We start from the raw sequence: 17989 nt of genomic DNA on the forward strand, positions 1-17989 counted from the left end.
CACTACTACACTAGTACAGCAATCCTAACTCGTTCAACTCTGGTATATTGACATCATCCTCTGCAATTAACTTTGCAAAATCATCTTCAGTAAGGGAAAGAATAAAGTCGATTTCATCCTTATCAATTGCAGTTTGGAGTTCTGGATCAGCATCTAGGAGTGTAGGATTAGTTTCCTCTCCATGGCGGGATCGAAGGCGAAGTTTGTGTCGAGCAAGATGGCGGCTATGACCTCCGTCTGGTCCGGATAAGCGAAGGGCTCCAAAGCGATAGAGATCAACGACCGGGAGGGTCGAAGGCTTGTCGTTCTCGTAGTCGAAAACCCGATGCCTTGCAAAGTGGGCAACTGTTAATTTGACATCATGGTGTTGTGATACGTTGGCATGGTGTTGATTGAGCAGCTCGACACCAAGGTCAATGAAGGTTTGCCGTGTAAGGTGCTGTACATGGCCCATAGCTGGTGTGATCTTCTCAAGGACTTCCGGCGAGGCGTTAGATCCATGGGCATGTTCCTTGACGTGATCGTTGTGATGCTCTACTCGTATGTCGGTCTCCTTGAAGTCGTCCTCTTTTCCCGATGGATTGACAAGCATTCCATTAAAAGCAACATCGGCATAGTCGGTAGGCCATTCGTGGATCATGTTGTGAAGCAGCTCCATGCACTCGTTCGCATAGTTGTAGCTTCCTGCAGCATAGAACATTGGATTCCAATACTTAATCATCCGAAGAATCCGAGAGGGGTGTCCTTTCTTGATGGCTGAACGCATTTCGCGAACCGTCATGAGATCGTGCATTAAAAGGGTTGCATGTCCGGAAATGGTGTGTCCTTTCAATGTCTTCACTCCGAGTTCTTCGAGACGACCAGGACTGGGGAGGAGATAATGGTCCACCACCTTTATTGCCAGAGTTTTCAATGTGTTTCGTGTACGTCCAAACGCAGCTGTAAAGTCGTCGAAGTCGTCGGTTTTGAGGATGGCCAAGGCGGACCTTAGTACAAGGCCCCGCAGAACAACATCCAGAAATCGGAGCCAGGCGTAATAATCGATTTTCTTTGGTTTGACGTCGTCGCGATTGGGCAAGGTTTTACAGAGCTCTGAGAAGCTCAAAGGGTCTTTGCTGGCGTCGTTTCCCCAGTAATTGCTGGAGAGAGCACGGATAAAATTGAGGATGTAGTGCATTAGGCCACCCACCATCTTCAGGCTTGAGAGATGGTCAAACGCATGAGGGGAGCGGTCTACAGCGCGCTGATCTTGAGCAGCACGATCACGAGCTGTTGTGAGTCGGTCCCCGAGAATGGTGAACACATTGGATTCAAAAAATGCTGGGTCAATCGAGAGGACTCCAGGGCCGAGGTAATGTTCTAGCACCACCATGTTCCCTCGAGTCGAACCCTGCTCTTGGTCGAATGTTGCGGAGGTAATATTCCTCGGTTTTCTTGGGTGGAATCGCTTGTGGGGTCTTGAAACGATGGAATTGTTTCAAAGGAATCGAATGGGAGGTCCTTGACTTCATCCGAGATTATCTGCATGACGTGAATTATAGCGTTCTCCCGGAAAGCTTGCTGATCTTGCTTGGTTGGGAGAATGTCTGAAAGCGCCTGGCGTGGTGGAATAATGTGCCGGCGGCCTTCGGATTCCTTGAAGCGCGATAGAGACGTGATATTGAGCGGGTCTGAGCCTTTCGGATGATCCAGAACGACCAGTATTGCGGATGTTTGGTCGTGCGTTTGGGTTTTGTGTAATGCAGTACTCTCCCAAGCACGCTTGCGCCAATTGAAGTTGTCGTATGGGAGCATCTTAATCTTCTGTGAGTCGTTTGCGACCACTCGGGCCAGCTGCTTCGCACTCTTGCTCAGGGACGAGATAGCGCGAATTTGAAAAGGATAGGAGGAGCAAAATCCGATCCTATTTAGCGCCTGAACCATTCGCTTTGACACCTGGTTGTCCCAAAGCCATAGGGCGTTAATTGCTCCATGGTAATTGACCTGTGAGCTGCGGAGGTTGAGGACCATCGAAGTAATAAATGTACGGCCCTTGAAATCTTCAATCTGAGTAAATGAATGATGTTATATATCAGTTGCACTCACAGGATTACGATCACGACTGTTGTCCATCTCAGATCGTACCACAGCCTGAGGATTGTTTGAAGGAAAGGGGTTGTCGTATCGTAGATCTCCGTTAATTTGGCCAGACGGAACTCATTCACTATGTCAACCGTGATATCTAGTGTTGCCGCCGCTCCGCTTTCCACCGCTGAGCCGGCAAGCTAAGCCAGGTAGCTTGGAGTTAGCTCGGTTCGTCAGTTCGCAGAGCTTATAGTCTGTGACGTGGCTTCGCTCAGCTCACAGCCGCTCCAAGCCAGCTGAGCGGCACGAGCTGGATTTGTCATTCCAAATCGGGATATGAATGGTTTCGGGGGATGATTTCGCCTCTTTCTTCCTTGTACCTCATCTCTGTGCACCCAATACATCGGTTTTCCTCTCCTTTCGCGCCATAGGCTGCTTCCTGACTGTCCTAGCACGAAATAGCAACTTAAAAGACGAAAATAGAACGACACCGGACCCACAATTGAAGAAACAAGCTCAGTCGCATGTCCCGATTTCGAACATGCAGCAACAACAGCCTTTTCACGAGTTTTCTCGTTCCCCGATAGCAACATACCCGAAGCTCAAAAGGGAACCTGTATACCTGGGCTTAGAGGACGCGTACACGCCCTCAGGGCTTGCTTCATGTCGTGGTGCAGCAAGCTCTGAGGTCAATTCAAAGGGGTCCACGAGGCTGCAAATGGCGGTGAGATTCGCAGGGTTTGGAGGTGGATGAAGTATCTGTGAAGGATTGCACTTTACTCGGAGGCTTCAGAAGGAAATTTGGGCACCAATGCATTCGTTCAAGAGTCAGTGGTGTGGAAATGCGAAGCAAATTGGATTCTAGGTATGTTCCTGAGTTCTTGAGGGGTGAACGCATGCCCCGAATCGCAGTGGTGCACAGGATGGGATTCTGAGATAAAAGGTTGGTCTACCCAGCCTTTTTGCCCATTCACTACTCCATCGATATCTCGACCCCTGCTCTGCGATGCCCCACACACGTCAAAGGAAATCGAGTCCCGACCCGACACTTGACGATGCGGACACTGGCAGTGGTCGTGATGCTCCGAACACTCGTTCTCGCGGTCGCGGTCGTGGTTGTGGTCGCGGTCGTGGAAGAGGCCGTGGTGGACATAGCACTGCGATCGAAGCATCCACTTTGTTTCCCGGTGGCTCTCTGACCACAACGTTTCAAGTTGAGCGTGCGTTGAATCTGACTTTATTGTTCTTCGGAAATGATAATCTGACTTCTGATTGACGTACCTTCCAGTATCCCATCCTCCCGCCTCTCAGCTCCCACCAGCAACATCCATTCAGGACACCGACACTGTCTGGGAGTCCGAGTCCGCCGTTTCCCAGTCCCAGTCCACTTCCCATCCATGCGCCAATCGCTCACCCCTTGGTCGCTCCTCTCCGGCGGAATTCATTGACATTGCTCACGTTTCCGATTCATCGGAAAGTGAGGATTCTTCGCCCACCACATCCCAGCCCCGGTTTGATACTAGTGAGGCCCCGGCTGGTTCATCAGTACCGCGTGCTGGGCCACACAGCCGCTCTCCTCGCAGACGTCGTACCCCTGGATCTCGTCAGGGAGGTCGTAAAGCGAAAGATGTTTGGAGCTTTTATGATGAGGAGGACGGGGATGCACAAGTGTGCACATTCTGTCGGTAAGTCTGCGATTTCCTTTTGCATACATTCTTTTGACCTGATGTTGGATTTATGTACTCTACAGAAAGATATATCACAACCGCGACCGCTTCAAAGTCAAGAAATTCGGCCTAAATACCGGAACTACTGTCCTACGCACCCATTTACATGATCATCACCTCGCCGATTGGGTCGACTCTTGTGATCAAGCTGGTATTCCCATCACCGCTGATTTTGTTCAGGAAAAGGTAGAAGCGCACAGGAGGGCATCAGGGCAAGGTAACAATGCGGGCTTGCCCCAGAAAAACTCGAGCGCAATTCCGCAGTCTTATCCCTATTCCCGCGAGGCCTTTATAGATGCCCTCGTGAAATGGATTGTTTCCGATGATCAAGTAAGGCTCCAGCTCTAATACTTTCATTTGGCTCTCGTAACCTAGTTTCTATACAGTCCTTGAATGTCATCGAGAATAAGTTTCTTCGCGAGATCTTTCTGATGCTCCGGTCTGACCTCAAAAATTCTGACATTCCTCACCGCACCCAGTTGCGCGAAAGGGTGATGCAGACTTGGGAGGATCATATTGACCATTTGACGGAACATATTCAGGTGGGTGCTCACAATCTGTACGCCTTTCTCAAATTCTTGTGCTGTATTGACATATCGTCCAATTCATTTGATAGACGCATGCTCTTGGGAAGATCTCGTCAACGACGGACATGTGGAGTGATCCCAATCTGACGCCATTTATGGCAGTCACGATCCACTGGATGGAGGGTACAAAGGTCAGCACGCCCGATGGAGACCAGTACCGCGTCCGCCTTCGTTCGGACTTGATTGGCTTCATCAGAGTCCCTGGTCATCACGACGGGGAGCATTTGATGACGGCGTATCTTCATGTCATCAACCGAGTGAAGATTGCGCATCGTGTAAGTCCCATTGGTTCAGCGTTGTGTCGACACGTACTAATGGAAGTGATGGTCCTTTCAGCTGGGATGGATCAATATGGACAATGCAAGCAACAACAACAGGTTTATCCGCCTTCTCGCATTAGAACTTCAAGCTCGAGGAATCGATTTTTCCGCCGACGATCGCCGTATTCGGTATGCAAAAGCACTATATTTACTCCAATCCCCCTTGTACTAAGTCCCCGCATTAGCTGTTTTCCCCACATTGTTAACCTTGCCTGTAAGGCTATTCTCGCAGCAATTACCGATATGGACTACGCTCGGGAACCCCAAACACCCGAGGAACATACCACATTTTTGGATGCTATAGATCATGATCCCATTGCAACACTACGAGCCTTTGTCCGTGCTGTAAGTATACATACTGATACGAGATTCAGTAGCTGTTCTGATTGATTCTTAGGTCCGCGCATCTCCTCTACGTCGACAACATTTTGCTAAACTCACGCTCCACTTGTATGAGCGTGAGATTCAACTTATTCGTGATGTTGACACCCGATGGTCATCAACATTTCTGATGATTGAGCGTGCGCTCGAGTTAGAAGAGGTGAGTGTTGAATTCTTATCCTCCCAGTCACTCAAGCCTATACTTGCACGCTCAGGCAATCAAGAAGATGATTGCCGAATTTCCTGAGCTCAAGAAATATACTCTTTCGGACGATGATTGGGCAGCCTTAGAAACTGCCGAAGAGATTCTATGTGTGAGTTGCTACTTTGCTTGTATAGCTAGGAAGTCGTAACTGACTTGAATCCGGGTCGTAAACACTGTAGGTCCCTCACGCATTCCAACAGATCCTTTCTCAGGAGAAGACACCTTCTCTCGGGCGGGCTATTCCAGCTTTTGAGGGCCTCAAGCACGCCTGGACAAAGCTAAAAATTGATATCCCACTCGCAGCGTCGATCATTGACGCTGGTCTTGATAAACTCCAGCAATACCGCGAGCTTGCTGACCAAGTTCCAGCATATTTGATGGCAATGGGTGAGATAGCCCCACAAGTATTCACATTTAGTGTTCGGTATTGACCCGCACACCGAAGCGCTTGATCCAACGCAACGTTTGAGTTACTATGAGAATCACGATCGCGAGAACTTTCAGAATGCGAAAGCCCTTTTGTTGGAAAAGGTGAGAACGTCCTATCTGGTTGACTGTGTGCACTAAATTCTGACGCCGTTACCAACAGCTTAAACCATATCACGATTTCCGACTTCAGACTTCCAGGCCCCAACCACGGCAACCCCAACAACCAGATGTGCCTCTGCACCCACCTGGGGCACCTGCCATTGGGCTGGGTCTACCCTCTGGTCGTCGCCGTAACGCCCGTCAACCGCGATCAGCATCTCAATCAGCGGCTGATATTCTTGGTCTACAAGGACTGAACGCGAGGGCCAATGACGACAAGGACCTACTTGTTTTATGGGCCAGTTCGCAGGCTCATGGCAGGTTACGAGTCCGTCTCTGAAGTATGGTGGTATAAGCTAAGGGTGCTCGCTGGCGCACACCTTCGGTGCGCTCGCGCTCGCACCAGAATTGACCAATGGTGCCCACCAAGATCACATATTTTGTTGAATATGACAAGAATATGATTCTATCATAATTTTCAGTTTAAGTAACATGAACATGAAGTACCTAAATATATATTAACATACCCACTAGAATTTAAACTAACAAGTTAATAACTTACAGCTATCTGACCGCGGACTACTGCCTGCTTATCATGAATATAAATAAATGGCTCGAGCACGAATTGAACCCCCAATCAGGCAAATTCCGGACGCTTTGATGACAAGTGTGATGTCATCAAAGTGGGGCTCCGAGACCGGCCAGCCGCAGTCGCAAATGGAAGAACTCCTATTTTGCCCCTATTCTGAACCCTTGGAATGATGTCATAGCTAGTGCTGGCAGAAAAGAATGAGCGACATTGAATTTCGTCATATGTCTGGCATTGGGGACACGTAGACTTGTTTAAAACTATCAACACTGTTTAAACAGTATTTAAAATCACGGCTCTAATAAAGTCTTTTGCTCAAAATAGCATGATATGCCCTAGTAAACTGACAGCTATCGACACATCCATTAATGAAATTGAGGCTTGAAGCACTCAAAATGAATGCTAAAATGAAGTCTCATTAAAGCACGATGCAGAGGCACCACAATGTTAGATGAATAAAGAAGTTAATAAAGAAGCCATCAAAACCTGTCCATCAAATCCTCGAAATTAAGGCTCAAATGAAGTCTCGTTTTCAAGGACCTCACGGCAAATGAAACCAATCAAAGCAATCAAAGGATCAAACGAACTCGTAAAATGAAAAGAACGACAGGCTGTCAAGCGCAAATGAAGGCTCAAATGAAGTCTCACTTTTCGAACTGCATAAGAACGACTCCTAACGGACTCGTAACATGATGAGGTAAATGCGTACCTTTTCGACAAATTCAGTGGAACGAACTCGGTATCTTTCTGGCAGGCACGTCTTTCACTTGTTTCTTCTTATGTGTTCGACTTATGTTTGCTGTATAGGAGAATCAGTTACGCTATCCGACACTTTTCCTGGCGGCAATGGATTATTTGCCGATCCCTGGCTCGGCGGTACCCTGCGAACGTGTATTCTCGTCCGCGAAGGAAACAATGGCCGCAAGAAGAAATCGAATCACCGCCGAGCTCATGGAAGCTTTGCAAGTCATCAAGTACTCGATTTACCACGGCGGATGCATTCTTGACTTTAGTGTTGGGATGCAAAGGGAACAGGAGCTCGAGTATCTCGAAATCCGTCTTAATTCGAGTGATACTGTCTCTTACGAATTGTAGATCACCTATATGTGTCCATCTAGGCACTGTAACGATGGACATTCATGTCGAGAATAGCTACATAGACATTTCCATCCTAAAGCCCCGACAAATGGCAGAATAAGTCGTTAGGAACATATGAAACGGTACACGGGATCTAAAAGGGAACAGAGCGGTTCGCTAGCTGGCTTTGAGCTGGCTTTCAGTGGTGCGAGCTAACTTGACTTTAGCTTCGCTCGGTTTACGAGCCAAATCTTACCAAAAGCGGCGAAAGCTGAGCTGAGCTGAGCGAAGCGAAGCGGCGGCAACACTAGTGATATCCTTTGCTGATAGCCTGAGACGTTCGGCGAGTGCGAAATGGGGACCACTAGAGGCCCGATTCGAGAGCTGTGCAGCTTCTTGCTCACAGATAACAGCAGCCTTCCCAACAATCCACTCTTTCAGTCCTGAATTGCCCTTTAGAGCGCTCCACCAGAGCTCTAATAGTTCAAGATGACCGTTATCTGATAGGAAGACATTGGAGGCGTGCTTCAAAGTCGAGTTCCCCGAGGCAAATATGGTCTTCAAGAAGGATAGAAGGGAAAACCGAGGGTAATAAGTGGCCTTGTAGCCGAGTAGTTTCTCGGCCTTTTGTTCATCGGTTTGGGGTGAGGCTCGCTTAACCGGGGTGCAGGGGCGGTGAAAATCGAAGTCTGCGGGGTCGTCATCGGGTAGATCAAGGTCCATGGAGAAATGGGCATTGTTTATGACTTCCTCTGGGAGGTAATCGTACTCGAGTGGGTCGGGTTCTGAGGTTAGCTGAGCTTCGGGTTCTTCGTAGTCTGATTCAAATAATCCCATCACCAATGGAGAGCGTAAACGTGTATCATCCATTGTGTGAGGTATCGAATACAAAGGAATATCGGAAATGCAGAAGAGAAGGTGTCGATGGGGGGAGGGAGCAAGCGACGACGCGACGCGAGCCTCGATATTGGCATTATCTAAGCGAGAAAAAATCTCCGAACCGTCGGAGTGTCGAACCCCCACTTTCCTGTTGGCGGGTTCCCAGACGTTTACGGTGGCAAACCCAAATCGGGTTCGTCGCCAAGTAAACGTCTGGCTGGCCGAGACTATATTCGTTCTTGACTTGACCTCCATCTGCAAATGTCCACTTCTTACATAAGTCACCGTCTTCAAAACGACCACCAGTGTAAAAAAGGAAGCCATTCAACTGAAAAGAGAGATAACCATTCAGAGCAGACTTCAGGGAACGGACCCAGTTCTGCACGTCCTACATTTTTGTCAGACGTAATTCTTTGAGATTTCGAAGGTATATCGTCCCACATCTGTCTGCTTGACTTGGTAGTGCTTACTATGTTTATCATAGAGATGAATGATGATACAGGGAAAGAGTACTAGTCCAACAGCAGTGCCAGGAATCTGATACCTGGATCGCTGGGCTTATCGCCTATACATACGTTTGAGACTGTGATGAAGGGCTGAAACCTATAATTTTACAAATTCAATGTCAAGATGGTGAGGAATGCTCAATCCAAACGCTCCGAATTCGTTTTTGACCCATTCTCTGTGCTCACTATCCGTCGGAACTCGCCATTCGTATTCAATCAGGAGCATTGCGAGCAAAGTTCGTTGCTGATAATTGGTTAGCGTCTCCGCCGCAACACATAGCAGGAATCAATGCGTACCTCGTACAATGAGAACTGCCTCGCCACGCATTGCCTTGGACCGGTACCGAAGGGAATGTGGTGCACTGGTCGAACTTTACCGCGCTTCTCCTCGCCTGGCATGAACCGATAAGGATCGAAAACTGCTGGCTCCTTCCAGACCTTGGGATTGTTATGTACCACCCACACGTTCGGGACAAGCGAAATTCCTTGCGGGATGGGGTACTCCGTTCCTCCACGACCGTTGCTCAATACGACAGCCTCCGTGGTCCACCTAGCTGGAAGGAGAGAGATGGGAGGGTTGATACGCATGGCCTCCTTGATGCATGCGTAAAGGAATTTGAATTTGGGATGGTCGTCGTAGGCGGGTTCCTTGCGGTCCTGCAGGACGTCGAGGACTTCTTGACGGGCGCGTTGCTGGTACTCTGGGTGGCGAGAGAGGAAGTACACGCAGCTGGCAATGGCGCCGGAGGTGGTGTCGTGGCCTGCGCTGAACAAGATGGAAAGATTGGAACGAAGCTCTTCGTGCGACAGCCTATCATCCTCCAACAGGTAACTGAGCAAGTCTAACCCAAGCTCGCCCTTCTTTTTCTCCAGGACCGCATCGTACCGAGCGTTCAGGGCGTCGACTTCAGCAATGACGGCGGTACGAGGGAAGTAGGTGTCGAGGAAGGGGAAGATGAGGCGGACAGGTGTTGCGATGGAGGTCATGACCTGGTTGAAGTGGTCGACGAAAGAGAGCTCTTCGTCATCCGAGCTGGTCTTCAAGGCTTCGAAGTTATGCCCCAGCAACGTCGTACCGACAACGTCAAGGGTATACTTCTGCACGAGGTCGCTGAAGATTTTCACGACACCCTTCTCTTTCGACCCTCCGATCATGTTCATCACGTCCCCCGCCAAGGATACGAACCTATACACGGGAATTTCCCTGTCGAAAGCCGCCTTGACACTCTCAGAGTGACGCTTCCATTGCTCTCCGTTGGAGAACACGACGTTGGGACCGGAGAGGAAGGAGAAGTGCAGATGCTCTTGATAGTTCTTCTTTGGGAAGAGGGCGGGGTTGTGGGTCAAGTATTTCAAAATCTGGACATTGCGAAAGCGATCAGTTCCCGAATCGGATCAGGTATGAATCCATGTTAGATGTCACTCACATCGCCGTCCAGTACATGCACTCCCCATTTACCTAACATCCAGACAGCACAAACGCTCTCACCCCGTTCTGCCAAGGGGAGAACACATCGCTTCATTCTCTGGTCAACGCTCTCACGAACTATGTAGCTCCAGATGATGGGGTAAGGGGAAACGCGAGGGAGATGACGGAGGTTCGAAGGTGGAGTAAAGATGGTGAAGTGGATGAGGAGGAAGATAGATATGATGGCGAGGGATGTATACAGCAGCCATGTTGGGCATGTAGCGAGGGCAGGGGAGAGGAAGGTGACGATGGAGGAGATAGATTCGGAGATGGTTGGAAGGGGCGTTTCAGTCGAGTTCGTTACAGCGGAGGAATTGTTGAATGGGTTTACAATGGAAAAGAGGGATTCGAGGGAAACACGGAGGTCATTGATGCTGCTTTGGGGGGTTGTTGCTGGAGCTGCCATGGTTTCTTGGTGTTACAACACCGGCCTGGTGAATTTGGACGGCCTTTTATACAGGTTCAAAGATAGTGGAACGGAGTCTTGGCTCGATCCAAGTGGTGGTAAGCGGACGTGAAGAACGCGTCGTGTCGTTTTCTGCCTAGATTGATTGCGTGCAGGAAGGGGGCTATGGAAGGATAAAGTGTCGATGCGCCGATCGTTGGCCCAAAAGGAACCTGAACGTCAGCGATTCGACGAAGTGCTAATGCGGAGGAATCGAAAATGTACTCTCGTGGAGAAGAGGGGAAGGCCACCCGCGAGACGACGTAACGCCGTTGGACCCAACCTGGCTGCGGAAAGTGCCTCTTTCGCGGTTTGCGCCTCCTTAAATACTTCACCTTTACGTGGTATCCTGAAAATGAAGGCGTAATAACCATCAAATGGATTTACAAACGTTGTTTTCATACCAGATTCCATCGCACAAGGCAGGAGACCCGATTTTGCACGCGAAGGCTGTTGGCAGCGTTGACGCGTTTGGACATGCTATCACCGTCAGATTGTCAACTTCCTGAGCAAGGGATCGCACCCGGCGGACAGCCCGTTACGTGGGTCGTTACGTCGGTAGGTTCGGGAGGAAAATTCGAGCGAGCGGCGTGTCGGAGACCCTCAATGTACGGGAAGCGAAATGACTGGCTTCTGAAGACATTGTCAAACCAAGACTCGGAGGCGGTCAGTCGGCATCACGCAAATGGTCTGGCAAATGTCCCTGTGTATTCCACTTTGACGTATGATGGCTACGAATCAGAACAAAGGATGTTCTTTGTAGAGCGATGTGAACCTCGGTTCTAAGCTGGGCGCGATGGATGTCAGCCCCTTCCATTGTAGGAACGGGAACTTACTTCCTGCCTTCCATGCTTCCTCTCTGTTGTCCTTCTGTCGACAAATGGGCCAGGCTGCAATAGCGTGCCACTATTGCTCATCTACTTAGCTCATGCCGATGGGGAGGCCGCTGGCAACAAACCGATTGTGCCTAAATCATCGTGGGTCACTCAAAACGGCGATCATCTATCCACAAGCCACAAGATAGGAGAGCAGTTTAGGAGGGGGAAGGAGATCATGACCCCGGTCTCAAGTCCTGATTTGAACGTCCATCTGTTCGGTGACGCAGAGAACCGACGATCTCCGGGAGCTGATGCGTCGTCAAACGGATACCAGGTATGCATGGGAAGCTGAAAGGCTCGAGCGAGAACTCTTCAACTCTGAAGGATTTCTGACAGAGCCTAAGTTGAAAAGAGAGTATAACACTCAATCCAACTTGTGAGCGGAGTGAGAACTGGAGCAGGGTAAGTATAGTGCCTAGATCCAATACCAGTGTGAATATATAGCTCAATTATGACTTATCTGACATCTATGAAGGGGCCATGTTTATTTGTGAACGCTTCAAGCCACCCACTTGATTCTTATTTCCAAGTAAGCTGTCGAGTCCAAACTCAGAGAACGCATAGGCACCCAGCTTTATCTATATACAGCGGGGCAAGAGTCTGAGAGACGAGGTAAAAGTTCTGGTGCTAATTAAATTGAGAGTGTATCACCGCATGCGTCGCAAGAGCGCTGAATCGGAATTAACTTCGAGGGCTCCTCGATTCTCGCGGTTCGGAGTTTGAGTATCACCCGAGTATAATCTGCGAAGAAGTTAGGATAGGAACTAACTTAGCGTCCCAACCGTATCATACCCTGGAGTGGCCGCAATACACTCCCAGGAAATTCCTGTACGCCCTAAGCGCCCAACACTTGTTTGGTTAAGCGCTGAACGAACAAGGTAACTCCAACTGCCATTTGGCTCCGCCCGATCACTAACATCATCAGAGACGATCTTCTTTAGCTCAGTATGGAGAAAAAGGTGCGTTCGAGCACACTGGCTCCCAAACAAGGGAGACGGCTACTAAACAATTGCAAGTACCAAGTCCGGGGTAGTTACCGACCATCTGGTAGACTGACGAAAAAGGCGGCTTCCCATTCGCAAGAATATAAATTATAACATTAGTTCTGAAGCGCAGCTAGGCCGACAACATGAAACGCGGTCCTTCGAGCAAGGAGTACTATTACAGTCAATGCTTAAGAAAAAATACGATGGCTGACAATCATCTGTATTCCCTGAGATGCTCACACATTCATTCTTCCATGCTGCTGTTCATAGTCCCGCAGACCACATTGCGCTTGAAAGGCGTGGGATGCAGGACTGTGGTTGGAGGCAGCACAACCCTGGCTTGGGACCAAGCAAATCCTTACGCCCTTTCGCATCGAATTCTCTGATTATCTCAATCCCAACGAATCGCCGTTTCACGTCCAGCATGTCGGACCGAGGTTTGGCGCCCTCAGTGCACAGCTTCACGCGGTGGAATTCATAATTCATCCACAGAACACTACAGGGAAAGACCAGCCAACGGTGTCGTCTTGCACCGGCTTTCGTTATTGATGGATAGCTGTCTTACAAGCATTTGACATGAGAAGCTCGCAAACCCATTTTTCGGGAGGGATCTCAACCAGTCGGAGGTCGTGCTGTTACTTGTTCTCCTGACCTCCTGAATGCTGTTTGTCAATGTTAGAACCGGTGACAGGGATGCCCGGATATTCGTTGACACCATGGTATTCAACGAAGTTCGGAAGTCAAAACCGCACACATGTTGCAGCAAAGCAGATATCGGTAGACCCAGTGGAGCCAACAATGCACGTTTTGATATTTGTTTAGTTTCGGAGGTCTGTCGAAGTTGCCGTACTTTATCTCATCTTTATTCGGTTAACAACGATGTTATCCGTCCGGTGAGAGGCTCCGAGTCCTCGCCTTTGAACTTTGGAACAAGTTGTGATCCACTGCCGAGGCTTTTCAGTCTACAAATTGCAGGTGTGACTAGGACAACACGATGGCATTGGAAATCAACTCGAAATATTGTACAAGGGTTTACAGGGTGTTACAAAAGTAACTTTCTCGACTAACTTTTCCCTACTAAACTAACTTTTTCTAACTTTTTTCAGCAAAGTTACTTTTGACGAAAAAGTTAGCGTAAAGTTAGACAAAAGTAACTTTTTTGTATGGTACAAGTAAGCCAAAAGTAACGTGCCGAAAGTTAACTTATTGCTCAAGTGCGGCTACCTTGAGAAGACATGGCTTGGCGATAGGTTGAGATAGGTGAGCCAATCGATGGTGATTAGGAACGTCGAAGATAAGGCGCCATGTATGCCCGAGTACTGTAGTAAGTACTCATTTTGATTGTAGAGGCGCTACAATCAAACTCTGACCGCAGGAGACCGGGGGCTCTCCGAGTCGTGAATATGTGCCTGGTTATTGAATTCGAATTCGATTTCAATCTTTTTGACCTCGGCGCTGGCAGTGAGTCTCGTCAGGATGTGCAAGACGTATCGAACTCGGATTTTTACCGCAAATCCCATGGTAAGAAGTAGAAGCAATTAGGGTGGGGAGCGATAATTTAGCCCAATAGAAATCAGGCGTCACTGCGAGGCGCATTCATCAGGATACCCCCTGGCAAGTTTGTTTGTACCAGACCACCCCCAAGCAGTGAGCAATAGAGAGACCTCTAGATATGTTCTCTGGGTCGACCAAGACCGTCAATTAGCTGCGCTCAAGTAGCTGTAACCCCCGACATGATTTGGACGTCTACTAGGCTCACCGAGTCCGACCCAACGACAATGATGAACCCATGTATCAGTATGTGGGGATTTCTACCCATCTTCGCGTGTTACATTTGAATGGTATAATCCTCGAGCATTGGTACATCCCTTTGTAAGTATATCCCGTACCTTCATCGCTGCCCGTAGTAGAAAAGCAAAGGGACAAAGTTAGTCGAAGTTACTTGCTAACTTTCCAAAGCGTGAGAAAAAGTTAGACCAGAGTCGCGGCAAGGGGGAAAAGTTAATAAAAGTTACTTCGAAAAGTAACTTTTTACGCACTCGTGTTTACAAGGTAGATGCTACAATCTGGATTTTCTCGACTCGGGAGGAATATAACATGAACTGCTCTGGTAAATGGGGTAATCGGAAACGAATAATCAACCCGGGGAGATCACGGAGGCAAAAAGGAAGAAATCAGGAACTTAAAGATGACGTCACCGAGAGACTTCGGACTGTCAGCCGCAAAACACGAAGGATTGACGCGACTTGTGACGGAGAGCGCGGTCGTTCAAGCTTTCAAGGCTTGTTCGCAGCTTCAAGGTCATACTTGGTGATTTCGCGATTGAGGTAAGTGAGCTTGGCAAGGGTCTTCTCGTCCCATTCTTCCGTAGCACCCCATTCCTTCTTGAATTTCGCGATGATGTCCTCGTTGGGGTTGGGGTTGAGCTCAGGGTGTGCGATGAGCATGCCCAGGACAGCACGCCAGGCACTGTTGAGAGCGCCGGCGACCCATCTGAAAGGGTGAATCAGTTTCAGGTTTTCGAAACACGGGGTCAGTGTGAAGCGTACCCATGGAAAGTGCTGCAAGCGTCGCCGGCGAAGTGGAAGCGTTGCTTCGTCGAGGCAGGCTGAGTGACATGAGGGTAAACGTTGGCGAATTGGCCGGGCCCAAATTGGCAGAAAGCACCTGCGTACGAGGGTCAGGTTCCGTCTCTTTCATCGCAGATAATAGGGACTTACCGAGTTGGAATTCATCGCGATAGAAGTCCCAAGGGTAGTAGTCCTCGTATTGGTCCCAGAGCTCGTCGACGTCTTTGTTGTGAAGGGCAGCGAGGTCGCGCATAACAAGTTCGAGCATGACACGTTCTTCAGGGGTGTCCCTGCCTTTCATCAAACCACCCAAGCGCTGAGAGTCCTGCATTCCATTGTAGGCAGCAATCATGCAGTTGGAGTACTTGCTGCCAGGATGGGTAGAGTCGGACGGGTAGGAGGGGTAAACGCAGTCTCGGATGGGTCGATCAGTCGAGGACTGACCACCCTCGATACCGAGCTTCTCCCACCAGGCGGTCTTGAACTGTATACCAATCTTGATGGAAGGTGTATAGGCGAGGGTGCGAATGGCGTTCCTCTGACCGTATGAGAGATAGAGGCCGTCCAGGTCGACCATGCGCAAGCACGCAAAAGACATAGTACAAATGACATTGGAGAACTTCTTGACGCTCCTGCCTTGGGCCGAGGGACGGGGGTCACGACGAGAGTCGAACTCGACTGCGATACACTTTCCGTCCTCTTCCTCCTTTATTTGGACAGCGCGCATATGCAACTTGGGTTGGGTACTGAGTTTCTTCCTGATTTCTTCATGGAGAACCTCGGAGCCTCCACTAGTATGCACGTCAGGCAAGAACTGACAGGAAAGCGCATGCAAGTACTCACTCGAAGCAGAACCATCCGACCTCTTGGTTTGCCTTGTTGGGGTCCATGAAGACAAGAGAGGCGAGAACAGTCTCGGTCAAAGACTGATCGAAGAGGCCAGTTCGCGATTCCATCTTCTCGTACCAGTCGACGACAACATAGGGGATCTTCTTCACGACCAGAAGATAGCTTCGGACAGAATGTTCTTCCCATCTCTTGAGCTTCTCAAAAGCCTGGGGGAAGGGGTAGTCGACGAAGTATTGGCGGAACTCTCTGAGGATCTCGTCCCAGAAGTAGCTGGAGCCCTTCCTGAATTCGTCTTCGGGAATCTGGCCATCATTGGCCTCAGTGACCTTGAAAATGTCTTCCTTAACGAGGTTAGCTTCGTTGTTCCGCTTCTTCGTGACGGTAATGCCGTTGAAGCACATGAACGCGTTGTCGTTCGAGCGAAGGTAGGGGAGCATCTTAATGCCCAAACGTTTCTGAGCCAGGTCGAATGTCCTCCTCATGAACGTGGTGTCGGGATAGCGCATGGCCCCGACATCCTAAAATGGTGTCAATAATGCTCACATTTGTTCGAGAGGAAACTTACATAGTACTGATATTTGCCATCGCCGTGGTTCCTGAACCTGTGCGTGTAGAGCCTGCCTCCAACACGACCAGAGCCCTCCAAGATCTCGTACTTGATTCCGAGCGAGTCAAGCATCAATGCGGTGTAGAGACCCGCGATGCCCGCACCAATGATTCCAACGGGATAGGGAGAGGGAGGATCGGGTTTCGGTTTCGGGGTTAGAGTGCCAGGGTCGATGTATGGGCCTGGTATGGTGGGATCGGTGTAGAGGTTGATGAAGTGATCAACAGCCTCTTTTCCAGTTTGACTAATAGCCTGAGACCCGGTGTCGATCGGAGGAGGGGGAACGCTTTTGACGTCCCCTTCCATGATGTTGAGGGTGATGAGCCTGTGAAGGGCCCATCAACATCCCGTCTAACCACAGACACGATAGACCAAATACATACGCATCATCGTACTCGGGAGCGCCTTTGACCTGAGTGTCGGGAGGGCTGTCCTCCACAAAGATCTAGGCGGACAAAGGTGTCAGCTTTGCAAGATCGACACGGGAGTCGGGGACTAACTAGGTAGGTAGTGTAGTCAGGGAAGCCTGGGGGTGCATTAGATGGCTTAGTGGTCTGGAAGACTCGTTAGACGGTTGTGGCGAAGAGCAGGAGGTTGTTTATACTCCAAGGATATTCGCTCGAGAGCTGCGATACTTGTCGTTCTTCAATGCCTCTTCTCGGACATTGGATGTCGTCGAGAAGTAGGTGTTGATATCGATAACGACCTTCTCTCTCTGCGGGATGATGGTCACAACATCCTCACTGGAGTCGAGGTCTCGCATAGCCTGGTTAACGTTGGCCTGACCCCATTTGTTAATGAGGTAGTGGCTCTTCTCGTCGCCCTCGACATCGAAGTCAATGGTGACGAGTTGGTTGTAAGGCCTTCGGCTTATCTGGAAGAGGATGAATGAGGCTCCGCAAGATCTTCAAAGCCACGGCGTGCAGAGTGCAGACTTACAGCACTGATGTTGACAAACCACCCAGTAGGGAGCTCGATTTTGACAGAGGTGCCAGTGGCAGAAAGGATCTTGGGGCGCGACATAGTGGTATCCCGTTGAAGGACCTAGAGGCGGGGTAGGGTAGTCCTTATACTGAATATTCCCTCTGACTCGTGGCGGTACATCCGAGCTATCCTAGAGTCTCTGGTGGGCATGAGGGCAGATCCGAATCCAAAGTTCCCGTGACATGGCGCTCGTAATGTGGAAGTGCCCTATTGTTCCTCGACACGAAGAAACAACGCCGTTGGGACGCTTTAGGCCACCAACCCTGCTAGATCGAAGATAACAGCAAATGAAGACCAGATGACCATGCTATCAGGTGGGTACTTGACATTGGTGACACC

At 49.5% G+C, this 17989-nt stretch overlaps 4 protein-coding genes across 4 annotated transcripts; all 4 read right to left on the reverse strand.

The window, feature by feature from the left end:
* Positions 1-10: 10 nt before the first annotated feature.
* Positions 11-2010, reverse strand: CC1G_02486 (hypothetical protein; the record flags this gene model as incomplete). Its single annotated transcript, XM_001832172.2, has 2 exons — positions 11-1447; positions 1507-2010. The coding sequence occupies 2 exons, from the start codon at positions 2008-2010 to the stop codon at positions 11-13; spliced, it is 1941 nt and encodes a 646-aa protein (XP_001832224.2).
* Positions 2011-7730: 5720 nt separating this feature from the next.
* On the reverse strand, positions 7731-8348 carry CC1G_02489 (hypothetical protein; the record flags this gene model as incomplete). The annotated part of the gene is made up of 1 exon (XM_001832175.1): positions 7731-8348. The coding sequence occupies one exon, from the start codon at positions 8346-8348 to the stop codon at positions 7731-7733; it is 618 nt and encodes a 205-aa protein (XP_001832227.1).
* A 474-nt stretch (positions 8349-8822) lies between these two features.
* CC1G_02490 (cytochrome P450 4F5) lies at positions 8823-10737 on the reverse strand (the record flags this gene model as incomplete). The annotated part of the gene is made up of 3 exons (XM_001832176.2): positions 8823-9107; positions 9161-10222; positions 10411-10737. 3 exons carry the CDS (start codon positions 10735-10737, stop codon positions 8961-8963), a joined length of 1536 nt encoding a protein of 511 aa, XP_001832228.2. The 3' UTR covers positions 8823-8960.
* Positions 10738-14916: 4179 nt separating this feature from the next.
* CC1G_02491 (L-amino acid oxidase) lies at positions 14917-17689 on the reverse strand (the record flags this gene model as incomplete). The annotated part of the gene is made up of 9 exons (XM_001832177.1): positions 14917-15133; positions 15190-15307; positions 15361-16001; positions 16054-16577; positions 16625-16991; positions 17050-17111; positions 17167-17220; positions 17271-17540; positions 17606-17689. 9 exons carry the CDS (start codon positions 17687-17689, stop codon positions 14917-14919), a joined length of 2337 nt encoding a protein of 778 aa, XP_001832229.1.
* Between the last annotated feature and the right edge of the window lie 300 nt (positions 17690-17989).

Source organism: Coprinopsis cinerea (assembly GCF_000182895.1).
Source record: "Coprinopsis cinerea okayama7#130 chromosome 9 map unlocalized cont3.9, whole genome shotgun sequence".
NCBI lineage: Eukaryota > Fungi > Basidiomycota > Agaricomycetes > Agaricales > Psathyrellaceae > Coprinopsis > Coprinopsis cinerea.